Raw genomic sequence first — 16953 nt, 5'->3', positions numbered from 1 at the left:
TAGACACATTGGCATTTCTATTCCCACACAAACAAAGCTCTTTCCCAAGTCATCAAATTTTTATTTGCTATTATTTCTTGGCAAGAAAGCCAAGAAAAGTACTCTTTGTATCACTGTATGTGTCTCCTTTGTAGCATTACCACAACTGTAATTTAAGTCTGTTATGTAAATTAATTATTCCTTTTATCTTCCCAAATTAATGATGGAAGAAATTTTCTCATCTTGAAGTATGGTGAAGCCATTGTAATCAAGCCAGATTACACATGATTTGGCTTGAACTTTACGATCAATGCCTTCCATATTTTTTTCTCCTTTTGGAAATATTTTCAAGTCCATATTCAAAATTCACAGATAAAACTTAAAGTACTACCAAACTCTTGCTGCTCAGTCACCAAGTTGTGTCCAGCTCTTCACACCATGGACTGCAGCACACAAGGCTTCCCTGTCCCTCACCACCTCCCAGAGTTTGCCCAAGTTCATGTCCAGTGAATCAGTGATGCCATTCAACCATCTCACCCCCGTCAGTCTCTTCCCCTTTTGCCTTCAATCTTTCCCAGCATCAGCGTCTTTTCCAATGAATCACCTCTTTGCATCAGGTAGTCAAAGTATCGAAGCTTCAGCATCAGTCCTTCCAGAGTATTCAGGGTTGATTTCCTTAAAGATCGACTGGTTTGATCTCCTTGCTTTCCAAGGGACTGTCAAGAGTGCCACGGTTCAAAAGCATCAATTATTTGGCACTCTGCCTTCTTTACTGTGCAGCTCTACATCTGTATATGACTACTGGAAAAACCACAGCCTTGAATCATTTAAACATCTTCACTGTTTGAAGAGTCACTGTGCATAATCCCTGTCTCTCTGCCAGACTTAGTTAGCACTTAAGTGATAAGAGTCAAAGCTTACTGATGTCCTCTTTTAAAAATGCTCTATTTATTACATATCTGTAAGTTCCACTTCCAACAGAAATAGGAGACTCCAGACTCTCATATTAAGCTTCATGTGTAAAATGCTGTTATGGTTGAACTTTTGATCATCATCACATTCACTGATTATTAATTGGTTCCAAAACTGTGCACCTGGCACGTAAGGAGGGGTGCTACAGCATACTCACAAAGGGGTTCTGAAATATTTTAAATTTCTGAGAGAAACAATTCTTAACATCTACCTACTGCTAGTTCAAAAGAGTACTCATTGACCTTACACTAGTTTTGGTTACATATTATTGCAAAGCTGGATTTTTGGCAGTTGCTGTGATATAAAGCAAGTACTTTTGATCAATGTGGTCCCTGAAATGAGCATGGCCGTATCCAGTTCTAAGATCTGAAAGTTGTGTAGTGTTCAATATGAAATGGAGAAGGATACTATGGACCCTGTTCCCCGTGTTCTCCACCTGCCTTTGTCTACAGAAAAACTTTACCCAAAGAATAAGCATAATCAGAGAAGTGAGAAAATGCAGAAACAAAGGAAAACAGCAAAAGAGACCACATAATAATAGTTTAGTCCTCAAGCATAGTAAAGGTCCTTTAGTTCCTTCTCAAGGGTTATAGATACTATTCTGGGCCATATCCTGTGAGCTCTTATAGATACTGAAACCCCCACCAGGTGGAAGAAGTGAACTACAGGATGACTAGACTGTAGCCGTGACATAAGCTGCCACTGTTCAGAGAATTAGCCTCAAAGAAACGGGAACAAGCCCATCCTAGAATTTAAAATCAATTGTATTTAAAACAATCAAGATGATGCTTGTCAGACTGCCACATGATCAATTTCAATATGACTGTGAGAGCTGACTGTGCTGTTTCCGCATGTAGCCTCTCCCTATATCTATAAAAGTTGTTGCCCACTGATCATCAGTGGGGGAGAGTTGGGGTTTGAACAGAAGTCTGCCCTCCTTGCCCAGTGCCAACATCCAAAAAGAAGCAAACTTTCCTTTCCACCAACCTTGCCTCTTTATTGACTTTTGAGCGGTAAGCAGTTGGACCCCATTTTCAGTTATAAACAGGTGCACATATCTAATCAAATAATTGTGATTATTTAAGAATAAAATATCTTTTCGTTCAATTTACATATATATCAATAATCTCAGATATTCAGATGACAACACCCGTATGGCAGAAAGCGAAGAGGAGCTAAAGAGCCTCTGGATGAAAGTGAAAGAGGAGAGTGAAAAAGCTGGCTTAAAACTCAACATCCAAAAAACTAAGATTATGGCATCTGGTCCCATCACTTCATGGCAAATAGATGGAGAAACAATGGAAATAGTGACAGATTTTATTTCCTTGGGCTCCAAATTCCCTGCGGACAGTGACTGCAGCCATGAAATTAAGACGATTGCTCCTTGGAAGAAAAGCTATGACAAACTTAGACAGTGTAATAAAAAGCAGAGACATTACTTTGCCGACAAAGGTCCACATGGTCAAAGCTATGGCTTTTCCAGTAGTCATGTATGGATGTGAGAGTTGGACTATAAATAAAGTTGAGCGCCGAAGAATTGATGCTTTTGAACTGTGGTGTTGGAGAAGACTCTTGAGAATCCTTTGGAAAGCAGGAGATCAAACCAGTCAATCCTAAAGGAAATCAACCTTGAATATTCATTGGAAGGACTGGTGCTGAGGCTGAAGTTCCAATACTTTGGCCACCTGATGCAAAGAACCCACTCATTGGAAAAGACTCTGACTCTGAGAAAGATGATTGGATGGCATCACCGATTCAATGGACATAACTCTGAGCAAGGTCTGGGAGATGGTGAAAGACAGGGAAGCCTGGCTTGCTGCAGTCCATGGGGTCTCAGAGTCAGACACGACTGAGCCACTGAACAACAGTTAATATATTTCATAGTGTCCAATGATATAGACTCTAGACCTGTGCTATATCAGATAGTACAGATCTGAAGTCTATATCATTTAAATTTAATTAAAATGCAATAAAATTTAAAATACTGTTCTTGTCACAATTAGCCACCCTGATGCTAATAGGTGCTCAATAGTCATATGAAATTAATGAGTACCATGCTGGGCAATGCAGAAATTAAACATTACCTTTAACACTGGACGTTTTATTGGACAGCACTGTCCTACTACCAATATCTAGGGTATCTTTTACTGTCTCTTACTTAGCATCAAACACACATCATTAATATTACCAATCCAAATATTTTTCACTCAGTTTACATCTATTTGTCACCTTGTAAACATTTCCAGCCATTCACATTGTCAAGAAAAATCATACCACTTGGAATCCAACCTTTACGGTACATTAACTTCTCATCTCAAATCATTCTTTCCTTCAAGTTCCACCTCAAATACCACTTTCTCCAAGAAGCCTCCTCTGTCTCCATTGCCGAAAAGCACCAAATAAGCTGGTCTGGTCCCCACATTCCTTTAGAATGTCCTGTAATCCTTTACAGTGTTTTGCTTTACAGTTATCTGTGTATATTAATTCCTTCCCGTTCTGGACTGTAAATTCTAGATGAGGGACTGAATCATCTCCTCCCAACCCGCGCACAAGACAACAAGGAATCCAATACAGATCTGAGGAATTCGACTGATCCAATTCAACTGAAAACTTCAATCTTAATACCTAAAGTAAGCTCTGCTTTGGTCTTCTCTGTCATATCTCTATAAAACTATCTTTAAGAATCCAATCGACAAAACATATATTTTTAGAACTTTTTTCTTAAACTCTACTATTGAGACAAACAGCAAGAAAAGATTTCTTAACTCTGGCTTAATAATGCACCGAGGATTTTTTTAAAAACTTCTTTGTGGCGTACCAATACTGGCTTTATTTATGTTATTACATCTGCAAAAAACTCAAAATCTGCTCAGTGCCGTTAGCACTCGGATCAGACACTGTAAATAAACCATAAACCGAGAGTTCAAAATCACATTTCTGTCACTTCATTTATAGCTAAGAAAAGACTGAGTAAGAAGAAATGCAAACACCCGTGAGTTCCCCAAAGAAGGGAAGAAGGAGGTAGGTGCTAGGGACAGTCCTGGAGCCCTGACAGAAGATGGCGGGGCGGGACGCGGAGACAGCCGCGGGCCAGCGACCCAGGGCCGCTCGTGGGGTCCAGGTGTGGATGGAGACTGCTAGGGGGGCGAGAGGTGGCCCAAGTGTAGGCCGAGGTGAAAAAAGAGCGAGTCCTGCACCGGGATAGAAGCGTCCGTACCTGAGCCCAGAGAGTTCCGAGGCAGTCTGGCTGTAGGCGCGTCCCTCTCCTCCCAGCGTGAGGCCTTCAATCCGCTCTAACAAAACCTAAATCCCGCGGGCGAAGACCAGGACGAAAGTTACCCGCCGCTTCATTTGTGAAGCCCCAACCGCTTCACAAATTCTCCTCAGACTTGTTTGTGGTCCGCACGCTTCTCAGATAGCTCACCCCCACCCCTTCACGTCTGCTCATAACGCCTAGAGGACCTCAGTAAAGCATTCAAATCTAACCGCCTAGCTGAAGCGCAGGCGCAAAGCCGCTCAACGCGTCGGCCCCGCCCCTTAGGCTGCAGACCCTCGCTAAGATTTCTTCAATCAAAGTTTTTTCCCAGTTTATATGCCAATTTTATTTCTTTCAAGGTTATCTCATTTTCTACGGAATTTTCCTTTATTTCTCCCCACTGCAGATTCCTCACTGCATGGGAGCAGCCATCTTCTTTTTATTTCTTGCTGTAAAAAGATCGGAGCTTTGCTTCCGTACAAAATGGCGGCTCCCATAGCATTGCGTCACATCCCCCTAGTTTTACTCCCTATAGCTACCAGGAAGGAATAGGCTTCTGGGACGAGGTGGCCGAGTGGTTAAGGCGATGGACTGCTAATCCATTGTGCTCTGCACGCGTGGGTTCGAATCCCATCCTCGTCGAGTGTAGGTTTTTTTGGTGGTTTTTTTTTGGTCACTGATTGTTCCTGAACCGATGGCGGTAAATTTCCTTGCGGAATGGAAAGAGGTGATTGATTATTCATTGCAAGTGTGATTTACTAGTCGACTTTGAAACCTCCGGTTTGACTCTTGAAAGACGGCTTTTGGCGCATTCTTACCTCACGTAGAAAGAAAAAGGAGGAAAAGAGACATTTTCTGGGAATCAGAATTTAATTAAATAATGCATTTAGTGTATTTTTAATGTAGCAAAAAACAGTACATAGAATTCCACGATTTTAGCTATTTATATATGTTCCAGTGGTGGTCTGCTCAGTATTAATTAACCCAGTTCCTGATTGAGGAACTTCCGTTATTGTGGACTCTGACCCCAGCGTTTTTCATACCTGTCGTTACTATGAAGTATAAGATTTTATTCAAAAGCTACCGTTGAGTTCTCTTTCAGTCCCCAGCGGGCTGCAGGTGCTCAAGAAAAGTACTCAACGTTCAAAAAAGATGTTGACAGCACTTGGAAACTTGGTAGTTATCTAGAAGACAGAGAGGTGAAGACATAGCTGCCTTCCCAGAGAAGAAAGTTTTAATTCTTCTCTTGGATTTAAGCAGAGAGGGAATAGAAAAAGAATAAAGATTCTCCTGAAAAGTCATCAGGCAGAGTCTTTCAACTCACATTTAACAACCGTCATTTATCCAGTATTTATCTACAGGCACCACAATGAATTACAGCACTTTAATTCACAATAACCCTGTGATCACGATAGACATGTTTATTACTCCATTTTACAGATGAGGACACTGAAAGATAAACTTGTCCAAGGTTCTACAGCTTTTGTAATTCCAGAAAAGGCATTTAACTTAAGTCTCAAACTCTGGTGGCCCTTAACCACCACCCTATATATGGTGCTGGAAATTAATAAAAAGCGCTCATCAGTCCTTTGCGGTCACGGTTTACACACTCTCGCTGCAGTAAAAGGTACCCCAGAACCTGACACTGGGCAGATAGCTTCAGTCCTGAGTGGAAATCAGGCTCCAGTGACTCCTCCCACATCAATCCAAATCCCTTAGGAATGTACATACCTCCCAGAGCTGAGGGCTGAGGGTCACCGAAGCACTTTGCGTTCTAATCCATTTACCACCCTGTCACTTGAAAGGGTTTCAGCCTGGGTTCCACACACTCCCAAGGGGTCCATGGATAGAATTGAATTGGTTATTTGGTTGGGAGAAAAAAAATTGCAGCTTTATCTTCATTAATCTCTAATTGAAAGCATGTCCTTCTATTAATAAAGGTAAGCAACAAAATACAGTAATATTAACCTTACCTGTGATTTTTGTCACCAACTGAAATAACAGATATTGTTGTATCATATTAGCAATATGCTCTACTGCTATTGTTTTATGCTCATTACTGCTATAGTACTTCAAGATACTGGTAGTTAGTGGATCTACCATTAGATCTTGTAAACTTAAGCATTCATAAGGAAGTGTATGCATTGTATTATTAGGTCACCAATTTTTTTTATTTTTAATTTTATTATAGTTGATTTATAATTTATTAATTTCTGCTGTATAGTAAAATAATTCAGATATATATATACACATACATTTTCATATTCTTTTCTATTATGGTTTATTACAGGATATTGATGTAGTTCCCTGTGCTATACAGTAGGACCTTGTTGTTTATTCATTCTATATATAATAGTTTGCATTTGCTAATCCCAAACTCCCAATCCATCCTTCCCCTCCTCTCCTCCCTCTTGGCAACCACAACTCTGTTCTCTATCTGTGAGCCTGTTTGTTTTGTAGATAAATTTATTTGTGTCATAGATTCCACACATATGTTAGATTCTACATGTAAGTGATATCATATGGTATTTCTCTTTCTCTTTCTGACTTCATTTGGAATTAAATCACAGATTTTAAAACTATTTTGATAACTGTATTCCAACATAATTGGTTGACTTTATATTACAACAAATTTAATCATGCATTTATTTTTTTTTTTAATCTTATGCATTTAAAACCAATATTCTGAGAAGGGACCCATAGGCTTCACCAGACTGCCCAAGATCTGTGTCACAAGAAAAGGTTAAGAGCTCCTGAGGGATTTTCTGAAGTGTCCTCAACACATCAGTCTTAAAACCCCTCCCCTAAATTAGGCCTTGTTCTGTCTCCAGGACACCTTTGCAGATTACTTACTCCTTTCCCTGGATTATGCTCCTGCTGCCCAACACCTCCTTCCCATCAACCCCGTCCTGGCTGGCTCCTGCTCCTCCTTCAGATCTCAGCTTTGACGTAATTCCCCATCAGGAAGACATTCCTAGGCCTGCAACCTACAGCTTCTTCTTAGATTTCTCTCACCTAGTTCATGCTCTTCTGCTTCTGGGTCTTTGTACCCCTCCTAGATGTTCCTGGAGCTCCGTGTGTCTTCCTCAGCATTTGCCAGATGGTATTTAAATTGTTCATTGGTACTTTGACCTCTCCAAAGAGTGGCAAGTCTGCATCATTTTTCTGAGGTTTGCCTGCTTCTCACAGTGATGACATCCTATGGAAAATTGATAAGGTCTATCAATGTGTCCAGTCTCTATAAATAAAAAGTGAGTGGGTTGTTTTCTCAAAGGAAGACCTTCAGTTGTAAAAATTCTGAAACTATAAAGTACTGGAAGTGTCTTGAGATTAAAAAGAAGAAATCATGAGTGGAAGTTCACTTTTCTCTTCCTCATTTCTTTACCTGTTTTCATGCTTAGTTCATTTGTGGTTTTTTTCATATGAAATTGCAGTAAGTCTTGCTATGATGGTCCCAGTTTTTTTGCATTTCTGTGATCTTTTGATGTATAAGAGTTGTGCTTATTTTACCTCTTTCTACGAGACTCAAAGGATTAAGGCTAACACAGAAAGGTAGAGTAAGCTCTAAAATCCAGAGAAAAGATTGTAAATCTCCTCTTGGATTCTGTCTGGAGTCACAGCTGGAAAAAAAAAAAAAAAAGGATTAACAACATGCCAGATTATTTAAAACCCCATGGGTGGTGGTGTGGGGACTTGGATTAGTAATGGAAAAAGAAATTTATAATAAATGAAGGCAGTAAGAGTTAGAGGCGCCATCTACTGGAGGAGCTGCAACTGAGGACTCAGAAAAGATAGTTCTGCCTGATCTGCTAATACATTTTGAAAGATTCCCATTACCGCCCCAAATTTGTCACAAGCCACAGATCAAGGAAATCATTCTCCATCAGCATCAGTTCTTCATAAGTCCTATCCTGAACTGTTGCAGGACCCTTCAACCTCTGGAAGACCAGAAAAGAAAGAACTATTGTACAGCCAAATTGCATTACCAAGATATTCCAGATCTCTTTATTATTTCAGTGCCAGGGAATGAATCTTCAGAGTCCAGCTTCAAGAAGACCCATTCTCGATGGAGAATGAGGTGCTCTGGAAAAATTGTCCAGTGTTTAGTTGGTGATGGTCTACTGCCTGGGCAGGCCCTTATGTGTCAGCCTCCCTCACAGACAAAGCTCTGAAGTGAAATGTGTGTGTGTGAGCCCTCAGGGACAAAGTTCTGAAGGAAGAAGTGAAATCTGTGTGTGTGTGTGTGCACGTGCGCGCCTCCAGTTCATTTCTTAAACTCTTACAAGAAAAACCCAGACCCAGGGCTGTAAGACTTGCAAAGGTTGGTTTTGAGAGGTAGGCAATGATATGTTAAATCCTTCTATTCCTTACCATTAGGAAGTGTAGCCCCACTGGGAACCATCTCTGGGAAGACAGTCCTGACAAAGTCTGTGATGTGATGCGTTAGTCGCTCAGTTGGGCCCGACTGTTCGCAACCCCATAGACTGTAGCCCACCAGGCTCCTCTGTCCATGGGATTTTCTGGCAAGGATACTGGAGTGGGTTGTCATTTCCTTCTCCAGGGGAATCTTCCCAATCCAGAGACTGAACCTGGGTCTCCTGCACTGCAGGCAGATTCTTTACTGACTGAGCTATGAGGGAAGCTCCAACAAGGCCTGAAGAGGTTCAAGAATGAATCCAGGAATTCTCTGAGTCTGCAACACCAACTCAAAACTTTTTTCTCAAATCATTCCCTTAGCTTCATGCTATCATATGAAAATATGTGTGTTATTCTGTGAGTTATTCTACCTTGCCAAAATAACTTCTGGGAATGTCTAGTAAGCTGAAAACTAAACAGTATGTCATATTGAAGATCAATAGAGCAAAGATTGAAATCTAGCTTATAGTAAACTTGCTTGGGGAAGACAAAATGAATAAATGCCAATAGAATTGGGGAAATGGGGAATAACACTTTCTATGGCCCATGCTTTGTAACTTCTGCAAAGATAGCTATGAATACACAGCAAGCAACAGTTACACTTTTCCTCATCATAGTGAGAATGAGCAACGCCCAAGATTTCAAATTTCATAATTTTCATTTGAGATCTTCAGAATGAAGTAAAACTGAGTCAAACTCAACTTCAATAGGGTGAAATTAATGATGGCAAGACCTGAGGACATGTCTGGTAATCCAGGGAGTTAGAAACAGAAGCAGTAATTCCTTTGCTGATTGTGGTACTGTGGAGTAGAAAGTTTTTCATATTTCTCTTTGGGCTAAATAAAAGGTCATTGGCCCTGAAAACCCCTAATGACTAGGTTCAGAGAGCTTCTGGGTCAGTGACAAGAAGGCATCCACATGCAGGGGAGTGACCCACCTGAACTCTATGGAGTCAGAAGCTCCTGTGCTCAGACCCTTCCAAACCTTGCCCTACATGTCTCTTCATCTTGCTGGTCTTTCCTAGCCTTTAATATCCTTTGTAATAAACCACAAATCAAGAAAGGAAACTTTTCCTGAATTCTGTGAGTTATTCTAATAAGTGGTTGAACCCGGAGGGGGTTGTGGGAATCTTTGATTCACAGGTAACAATCTGGACCTGCCATTGTCATTTGAAGTGGGGACAAGTTTTGTGGGACTGAGTCCTTAATTTGTGGGATCTGACTCTATCTCTGGGTAGATGGTGTCAGAGGTGAGTCAGATTGTAGGATACCCAGCCTGTGTTAGAGAACTGCTTGATGTGGGGAAACCACCACATATTTTAAAAGTACAGAGTATTCTGTGAATAAAGAAAAGGGAGTTTTTCTTTTCCAGTATTTAAAATAAACACAGAAGCAGAGAGTAGAATGGTAATGTCAGGGGTTGGGGGCAGGGGAAAATAAGGAACTGCTATTCAACAAGTATAAGGTTCCAGTTATGCATGATGATTAAGTTCCAGAGATGCTGTTCTGTGCCTATAGTTAACAGCATCATATTGTACACACTGATTTGTTAAGGGGCTGATCTCACATTAAGTGTTTTCACCATAATAAAAAAAATTAAACTTTTGTGAGTCACAGGACACTGCCAATAAAGTGAACAGACAACCTGCAGAATGGGAGAAAATATTTGCAAATTACATATCTCTTAAAGGTCTTATATCCAGAATATATATTCTTATAATTCAACAATAAGCCACTCCAAATTAAAAATGGGCAAAAAATTTGCATAGACATTTCTCCAAAGGCGGCACATAAATGTCCAACAAACATATGAAAAGATGTTTAACATTATTAGTCCCAAGAGAAATGCAAATCAAAACCACAATAATACTTCAATCCCACTAAGATGACTATAATCAAAACAATGGAAAATAACAAGTGTTGGTGAGGATGGAGATAAATTGGAACCCTTGTGCATTTCCTATGGGAATGTAACATGGTTCAGCTACTGTGGAAAAGTTTAGTGATTCCCCTAAAAATTAAACAAAGAATTACCACATGACCCAGCAATTCCACTCCTTGGTATATACTTGAAAGTACAGAAAACATGTATTCAAACAGAATTTTTACACAAATGTGCATAGTAGCACTATTCACAATAGCCAAAAAGTGGGAACAACCCAGATGCCCAATGAATGGATATAACAAAATGTGGTATATCCATGCAATGAAATATTATTCAGCCTTAAACAGGAATGAAGTACTGATAGCTGCTATAAATTGGATGAAGCCTGAAAACATCACGCTAAACAAAAGACGACAGACACAAAAGGTCACCTGTTGTATGATTCCATTTGTATGAAATGTCCAGAATAGGCAAGACCCTAAAGACAGAAGATTGGCTAATGGAATCAGGAGCTAGGTGGAAGAGGAAATGGGGATTGCCTGTTTAATGAGTATGGGTTTCCTTTTGAGTGATGAAATGTTTGGAACTAATTAAGAGATGAGGGCTGCACATGATTGTGAATGTAAGAAAGGCCATTAAATTCTGTTTTAGAATGGCAACTGTGCTGTGAATTTTACTTCAATTAAAAAAAAGAAAAAAAGAAACAAGTAGTGAGAAAACTAGACACACAAGGTATTAAAAAAAGAGCTCTATTTACAAAGCAGAAAGTTCACAAACTCTAGCTGGAGGGAGAGGAAGGAAGAAGTTAGCAAGTATGAGCAGGTCCTTTAAGAGCCCAACTTCAACCCCGGGAAACTCTTGAGTACCAGCCCATGTAGTCAGCTCCTACTTCATGGCCCATTCGTGTTCCAATCCAATAAATAATCCCTCCATTGGCCATAGCCCTCAGTGTTCTTGCCAGTCATCTCGTGCCCAGGCAGGCATTGGTGAATGGTACTCAAAGTCTGGCCCTTTATAGCGCAGGGCATGCAGGAACATCACAAGGTCCTGGGGCGAGGGATCCTGTGGCACTCTCCGGCACTCTGAACAGAGTGGGTCTGTCTCTTGATTCACAACATCCGTTCTGGTTGCCTTCCCTGACGCCATAGGCACTCCGTCCAGATCCTGAGGGACTGCCTCAACTGCTCCATCCATCTTCTGGGCAGATGCAGCCATCTCTTCTAGGCAGTCCTTGCTGAGCTCTGAGGAAGGTGCTGTAGAGTCTGGGGGTCCAGGGCACAGGTCCCCCCCACAGAGATCTAGCACATCCAGACTCTGTCTGGCCTGGTGCTCTGCCACAAGGTCCCGCAGTAGTTCCTCATCTGTCTTTGGGATGTGGCCGCCTCGGCCTCGTGAGGGGCCCCAGGCGGCTGAGTTGTAGATCGGGTCATTGAGGATGGGGTGGCCCAGGAACTGGAGGTGGACTCGGATCTGGTGGGTGCGGCCTGTAAGTGGCCGGCATCGTACCACACTGGAGTGGCCGTTGTAGCTCAGTCTCTGGAACACTGACTCACAGGCCTTGCCCTGAGGATCTACACGGCACACCCCTACCTTGTAAGACACCACCAAGATAGGCTCCTTGCAGGTTACCTCCTCGGCAGGGAACTCCCCCGCCACCCGGCACACGTATTCCTTCTCCAGCTACATAGAGAGGAAGAGGGAGAAAGTCAGTGCATGAAGCCCAAACCCTTTACAGTGATGACAAATGCACCCGTATCAGACAGAAGAGGGCTCAAACCCCAGCTCCACCATTTGCCAGTTGCACAATCCTAGGTACGTTACAGTACTCAGCTTCTTTAAAACCCCTTGTCTAGAAAATGTTTACTTAGAAAAGCATTTATCTCAACAGGGCTATTCCAAGGATTTAGTCAGCTGGGCTCTAACATACTTGGTATTGAGCCTGGTAAACAGTAAACAATAAATATATTATAATCAGATCCAGAATTACAAGTCTCAAGACCACAATCACCACTATTTAACTCTTCTACCCAAACCTCTTCCAACTCTATCCAGAATTTTTCCACCAAGGAGACTTTCTCCACAGTCTTAAAAACCTTGCTCAGCCTGTCGGCATTTAAAATTTTCAAAACAGCAAATTACCAAGACAGGTAGTATATGTTATCTCTAAAGATCCTTTGAAACTTAAGAGAAAATAACGTGTCTCTGGCACTTTAGGTGCTGACCTTCCTGAAGATGGGAAGCTTGAGCAGATAAACACAGAGGCTCACTTCAGATCTAGAACTCGGTGACACCCTTTCGATGCAGAGCATTTGTGAGCCCAGAAGTGGCCTGCAAGAGGCAAACTCAGTTTGGCTCACCTGCCGGTCCCGAACCTGTTCATGAATTCTCTCTGAGACGGCTGCTGTTTTGGCAAACATGAGGACCCCGGAGGTAAGGCGATCAAGCCGATGCAATGGGTGTAGCTCCTTTAGTTGGTGCTCCTTGCCCAGGATGAAGATGACCGTGTTATGTCGGAAGCGGCCACAGGGATGGACAGGAATGGAAGAAGGCTTGTCTACAACCACCACATCTTCGTTCTCCGCTAGCAGGCGGATGGGTTCTGCTGTAACTGGTGGCTCATGCCTATGCACTGTGTTCCGTAAGAAGTCATTGTCCTGCCAATGACACAGGCAACTGGTCAGCCCAGGGTCCAGCCACCTATGATCAGTCAAATTCACACACAACTTCCCCCCCATCTTCCTTACTGGATGAAAGAATGGTCACAGTACATCCTTAAGCAGAAAAGGCAGTATACACAGTGTATTCTTATTTTGTAAACACACAGACACACAGGCAAAGCAGGCATTGAGAAAGAGCTAGAAGGATACACCTAAAATGTCATACATCTCTGGATAGTGTGATTATGGATTTTGCTGTACTGATTATTCGTATTTTCTCTACAAGAAAGTTATATTTAACAATATATTCTTCTAAAATGAAGGGGAAAATCCTCCATACACCATCACTCATTGTGACCTTGAACAAACACCAAGCTGTAAGTCCAGAGATTTGGGCTGTAGACCTGGATTTGCTACAGGCTTACTGCATGCTCTTAGGGAAGTCACTTAACTTCTCTAGGCCTCAGTTCCCTTATCTGTAAAATGTGAGCATCAGTCCAGACCTGTGCTTCAAAACTGTGACTGATTCAAACCACTCATTCTCCAAATGCCTTGCATCCCTTCACAACCATGGTGAGGCAGTTAATGACAGTGTCTGGTACCTCTTAGCTGTGATAGAAATTTAAAGTAGGGTCAAAGCACTGGGCTACAAATTCTAATTTCAATCTCTGTCATTTCACAGTTCTATCCTATCAGGCTCTAGGACAAATAATTCAAGTGGAAGTTATAAAAACACGGGCTTCCCTTGTGGCTCAGCTGATAAAGAATCCCCCTGCAATGTGGGACAGCTGGGTTCGATCCCTGGGTTGGGAAGATCACCTGCAGAAGGGAAAGGCTATCCACTCCAGTATTCTGGCCTGGAGAATTCCATGGACTGTATAGTCCATGGGGTTGCAAAGAGTCGGACATGACTGACCGACTTTCACTTCACTTCACTTATAAGAACACAGGTGTTGGAGGTGGCACTGTGTCTTACCTCTATGAGGTTGATCTTAGTTTCCTCGACTTCCTCACAGGTAAAATGAGGTGACAGTATCTACTCCACAGGGTTGTCATTAGAATTAAATGTTAAAGTACATAAAATGCTTAATGCTGTGCCCAGCACACAGTCAGGAGATATAAATGATAGTCTCGATTATTACTATTTGTACAGAGATCTACAATGCAAGGCAGAAAGCCATCAGTGCCAGTGCCACAAGACTGCATAAAAGGAGCTGTAAGAATTCCTGGTGCTTCCCTGGTGGCTCAAACAGTAAAGAATGGCTGCAACGCAGGAGACCAGGATTCAGTCCCTGAGTTGGGAAGATCCCCTGGAGAAGGAATTGGCAACCCACTCCAGTACTCTTGCCTGGAGAATTCCATGGACAGAGAGGCCTGGCAGTTCATGGGATCGCAGAGTCAGACACGACTGAGCGACTAACTTTCACTTTCACAAGAATTCCAACTTCTGTGCCTTGGAAACAGCAAAGTCGCTTTGATGGAAGGGATAAGGGGGCTGAGGTCTGAAACATATGGGCAGTCTACCTGCGGAAATGGAGCAGTAAAAGAGTGTTACAAGTTAAAACAAGAACGCTTCAGAATGACCCCGAATTTACTCCGGTACCTATGCCCAAGTAACCGAAAAAACCATGCCCCCTTTCGGGCAGGCCCCATCAGGACTCCACCTTGAGCACAATGCTGAGGTCCTGTACCGGCTCCTCGTTGAGGTGCAGGCGTCCCGCCCGGACAGCGGCCTCGTAGTAGGCCAGGGGCTGGGCTCTGAACTCCGTGCCAAAGACGTGCAGCAAGCTGTGGCCCACCCAGCGGCCTTTGCAATAAGTCCGGAAGTCAAAGTAATAGGGCCGCACTTTGCGCAAGCCGCCTTCAAAGTAGTAGCTGGTCTCAGCAAAGTGTTCATCGCCGAAGCTAACCCCTGCCCGCCGCTTCTTCGGCGGCGGCACAATGCGCTCTCCAACCGCGCCCCGCCGCTTCTTCCGCTTGCCAGGGCCCGGGGCTGCAGCCGGGGCCCGCTCCCCGTTTCCTGAGGGCTGCTTCGCGTCCCCCGAGACCGCCTCCTCTTCTGAACCCGCCGGCTCCGGGTGCCCAGGGGGCTGCTCACCCCTCGCGTCGCCGCCCGCATCTCCGTTTTGCTGAGCTGGAGCCCCCAGCCCGCTCGCTGCCTCAGCCCCGGTCGAGAGTCTTTCCGCCATGGGTCCCCTACAGGCACCCCAAGTCCTGGCAAATGCGAGGCACCGGAGACGGGAACACACTTGCCCAAGAACCGGGAGCCACGACCGGCCTCCCAGCCACATGACCCAGCGGCCGCGGCCTCTGGGTCGCGATCTGAGGGCGTCACTCAGCACCAACCAATCAGTGAGACCTAGTGCCGAGGCGGGACCGCGTTGAGAACAGGCGTGAAGGAGGTAGCTGAAAGAGTTGAGAGCTGTAAGAATGACTCATTAAAAGTGTAGATTCCTTGTCGATATGCTCGAAGTTCCTTTATTCTGGAAAAACTCTTGAAAGAGTTATTAATATTTCAAAACAAAACAAAATGAAGATTGCTAAACTCTGAATGTACTAAGAAGCACTGCGTTGTATATTTTAAAGGGTAAGCATATTTTGTGACTTATAACTCAATAAGGGCTTGCCTGGTGGCTCAAACGGTAAAGAATCTGCCTGCAATGCAGCAGCCCCGGGTTCAATCCCTGGGTTGGGAAGATCCCCTGGGGAAGGAATTGGCAACTCACTCCAGTACTCTCATCTGGAGAATTCCATGGACAGAGAAGCCTGGCAGGCTACATTACAGTTCATGGGATCGCCCAAAGAGTTGGACACTACTGAGCGACTTTCACTTTTCGTAACTCAATAAAGCTGTCATATATGTAATTAAGCACACACACCCCAGAAAAAAATATTTTTACATTTGTCCTTCTCCTTAACATCATGAGGACTGGAGATCTCCCATTTGCCTTCCCACGTGGTCCTGTCCTGAGATTAAAATTCCAAGTGGGTCAGAAGATGTATTTGTCAGAATTCTTAAATGCAAAATACTGAAACCAACTCCAGTTAACTTCATAAGAGATGGAATTATTGAAAGGATATTGGTGCCTCAAAGGATTCATAAGAGAGCTGGAGAACAGGCTCAGAAACAGCCAAATCAAGATAAGCCAAGACCTCTGAGAACCAGCCACATGACAAAAGGGTCAATCTTATGGAGTGTGAATTATATTTCAATAAAGTTTTTTGTGTTTGTTTTTGGAAAGAGTGTCTTTCAGAATGCGTCTGAAACACAGACAAGAAGAAAGCTATAAGAGAGGTCTAGAGAGGGAGTCCTTGTGGAATTGTATAAAGCCTTGCTGCTCAAAATGTGGTCTGTGGATTAGCAACGTGGGAAACATCCAGCAACTTGTTGGAACTGCAAAGTCTTTTTCCTCTTCCCTTCACAGCCCCTGAGTGAGAATCTCCATTTTAACAAGATCCTCAGATGATCTGACTGCATATTCAAGTTTGGAAAGCACTGACATAAACCAAGCAAAGTAGACTGTTCTCATACCCTTTGGACATCTAGCGTGTTCTCAACACTCTTCTTTGTGTGGGGAATTTCCCACATGAAGTACTGTTTCCAAGAGGTAGGATCTAGAAACTGGCCTTCCCAGACTCCCTAGCAACTTGGGCATCCATCACCTGGGCTCCTTTGATCAGGCAGGGCCTTTGGTTTAGAGGCATAATAGCAGAGGAAGCAGGCAGTGTGGAATTCATGTCCTACAAGATAGCATTGGAGGGATCTGCATATTGCTATATGGAGTTATA

At 43.0% G+C, this 16953-nt stretch overlaps 2 protein-coding genes and 2 non-coding genes across 4 annotated transcripts in view; 2 read left to right on the top strand and 2 right to left on the bottom strand.

Annotated features, from left to right (window-relative positions):
• KNL1 (kinetochore scaffold 1) overlaps nucleotides 1-4607 on the bottom strand; it is a 63618-nt gene extending 59011 nt beyond the window's left edge. The window contains 1 exon segment of the mRNA XM_065940923.1: nucleotides 4169-4607. The gene's annotated coding sequence lies outside the window, so the exon portion shown is untranslated.
• Nucleotides 4608-4767: 160 nt separating this feature from the next.
• TRNAS-GCU (transfer RNA serine (anticodon GCU)) lies at nucleotides 4768-4849 on the top strand. The gene has a single exon. It is a non-coding gene; the product is annotated as a tRNA-Ser (tRNA).
• Nucleotides 4850-7713: 2864 nt separating this feature from the next.
• On the top strand, nucleotides 7714-7829 carry LOC136172793 (small nucleolar RNA SNORA26). Its single transcript, XR_010664129.1, has one exon. It is a non-coding gene; the product is annotated as a small nucleolar RNA SNORA26 (small nucleolar RNA).
• A 3411-nt stretch (nucleotides 7830-11240) lies between these two features.
• On the bottom strand, nucleotides 11241-15463 carry RPUSD2 (RNA pseudouridine synthase domain containing 2). The gene is made up of 3 exons (XM_065941082.1): nucleotides 14829-15463; nucleotides 12865-13161; nucleotides 11241-12187 (listed from the first exon to the last, which is right to left on the bottom strand). Exons 1-3 carry the CDS (start codon nucleotides 15453-15455, stop codon nucleotides 11453-11455), a joined length of 1659 nt encoding a protein of 552 aa, XP_065797154.1. The 5' UTR covers nucleotides 15456-15463; the 3' UTR covers nucleotides 11241-11452.
• Between the last annotated feature and the right edge of the window lie 1490 nt (nucleotides 15464-16953).

This window comes from Muntiacus reevesi, chromosome 7, assembly GCF_963930625.1.
Source record: "Muntiacus reevesi chromosome 7, mMunRee1.1, whole genome shotgun sequence".
Classification (NCBI taxonomy): Eukaryota; Metazoa; Chordata; class Mammalia; order Artiodactyla; family Cervidae; genus Muntiacus; species Muntiacus reevesi.
This window is presented reverse-complemented; position numbering and strand designations above follow the sequence as displayed.

Coding starts and splice junctions, on each gene's coding strand:
- RPUSD2 (XM_065941082.1), bottom strand. CDS start 15,455: ATGTGGCTGGGAGGCCGGTCGTGGCTCCCGGTTCTTGGGCAAGTGTGT. Junction 13,162..14,828: donor ACCTCAGCATTGTGCTCAAG/GTGGAGTCCTGA, acceptor TGTCATTGGCAG/GACAATGACTTCTTACGGAA. Junction 12,188..12,864: donor AACAGGTTCGGGACCGGCAG/GTGAGCCAAACT, acceptor CTCTCTATGTAG/CTGGAGAAGGAATACGTGTG.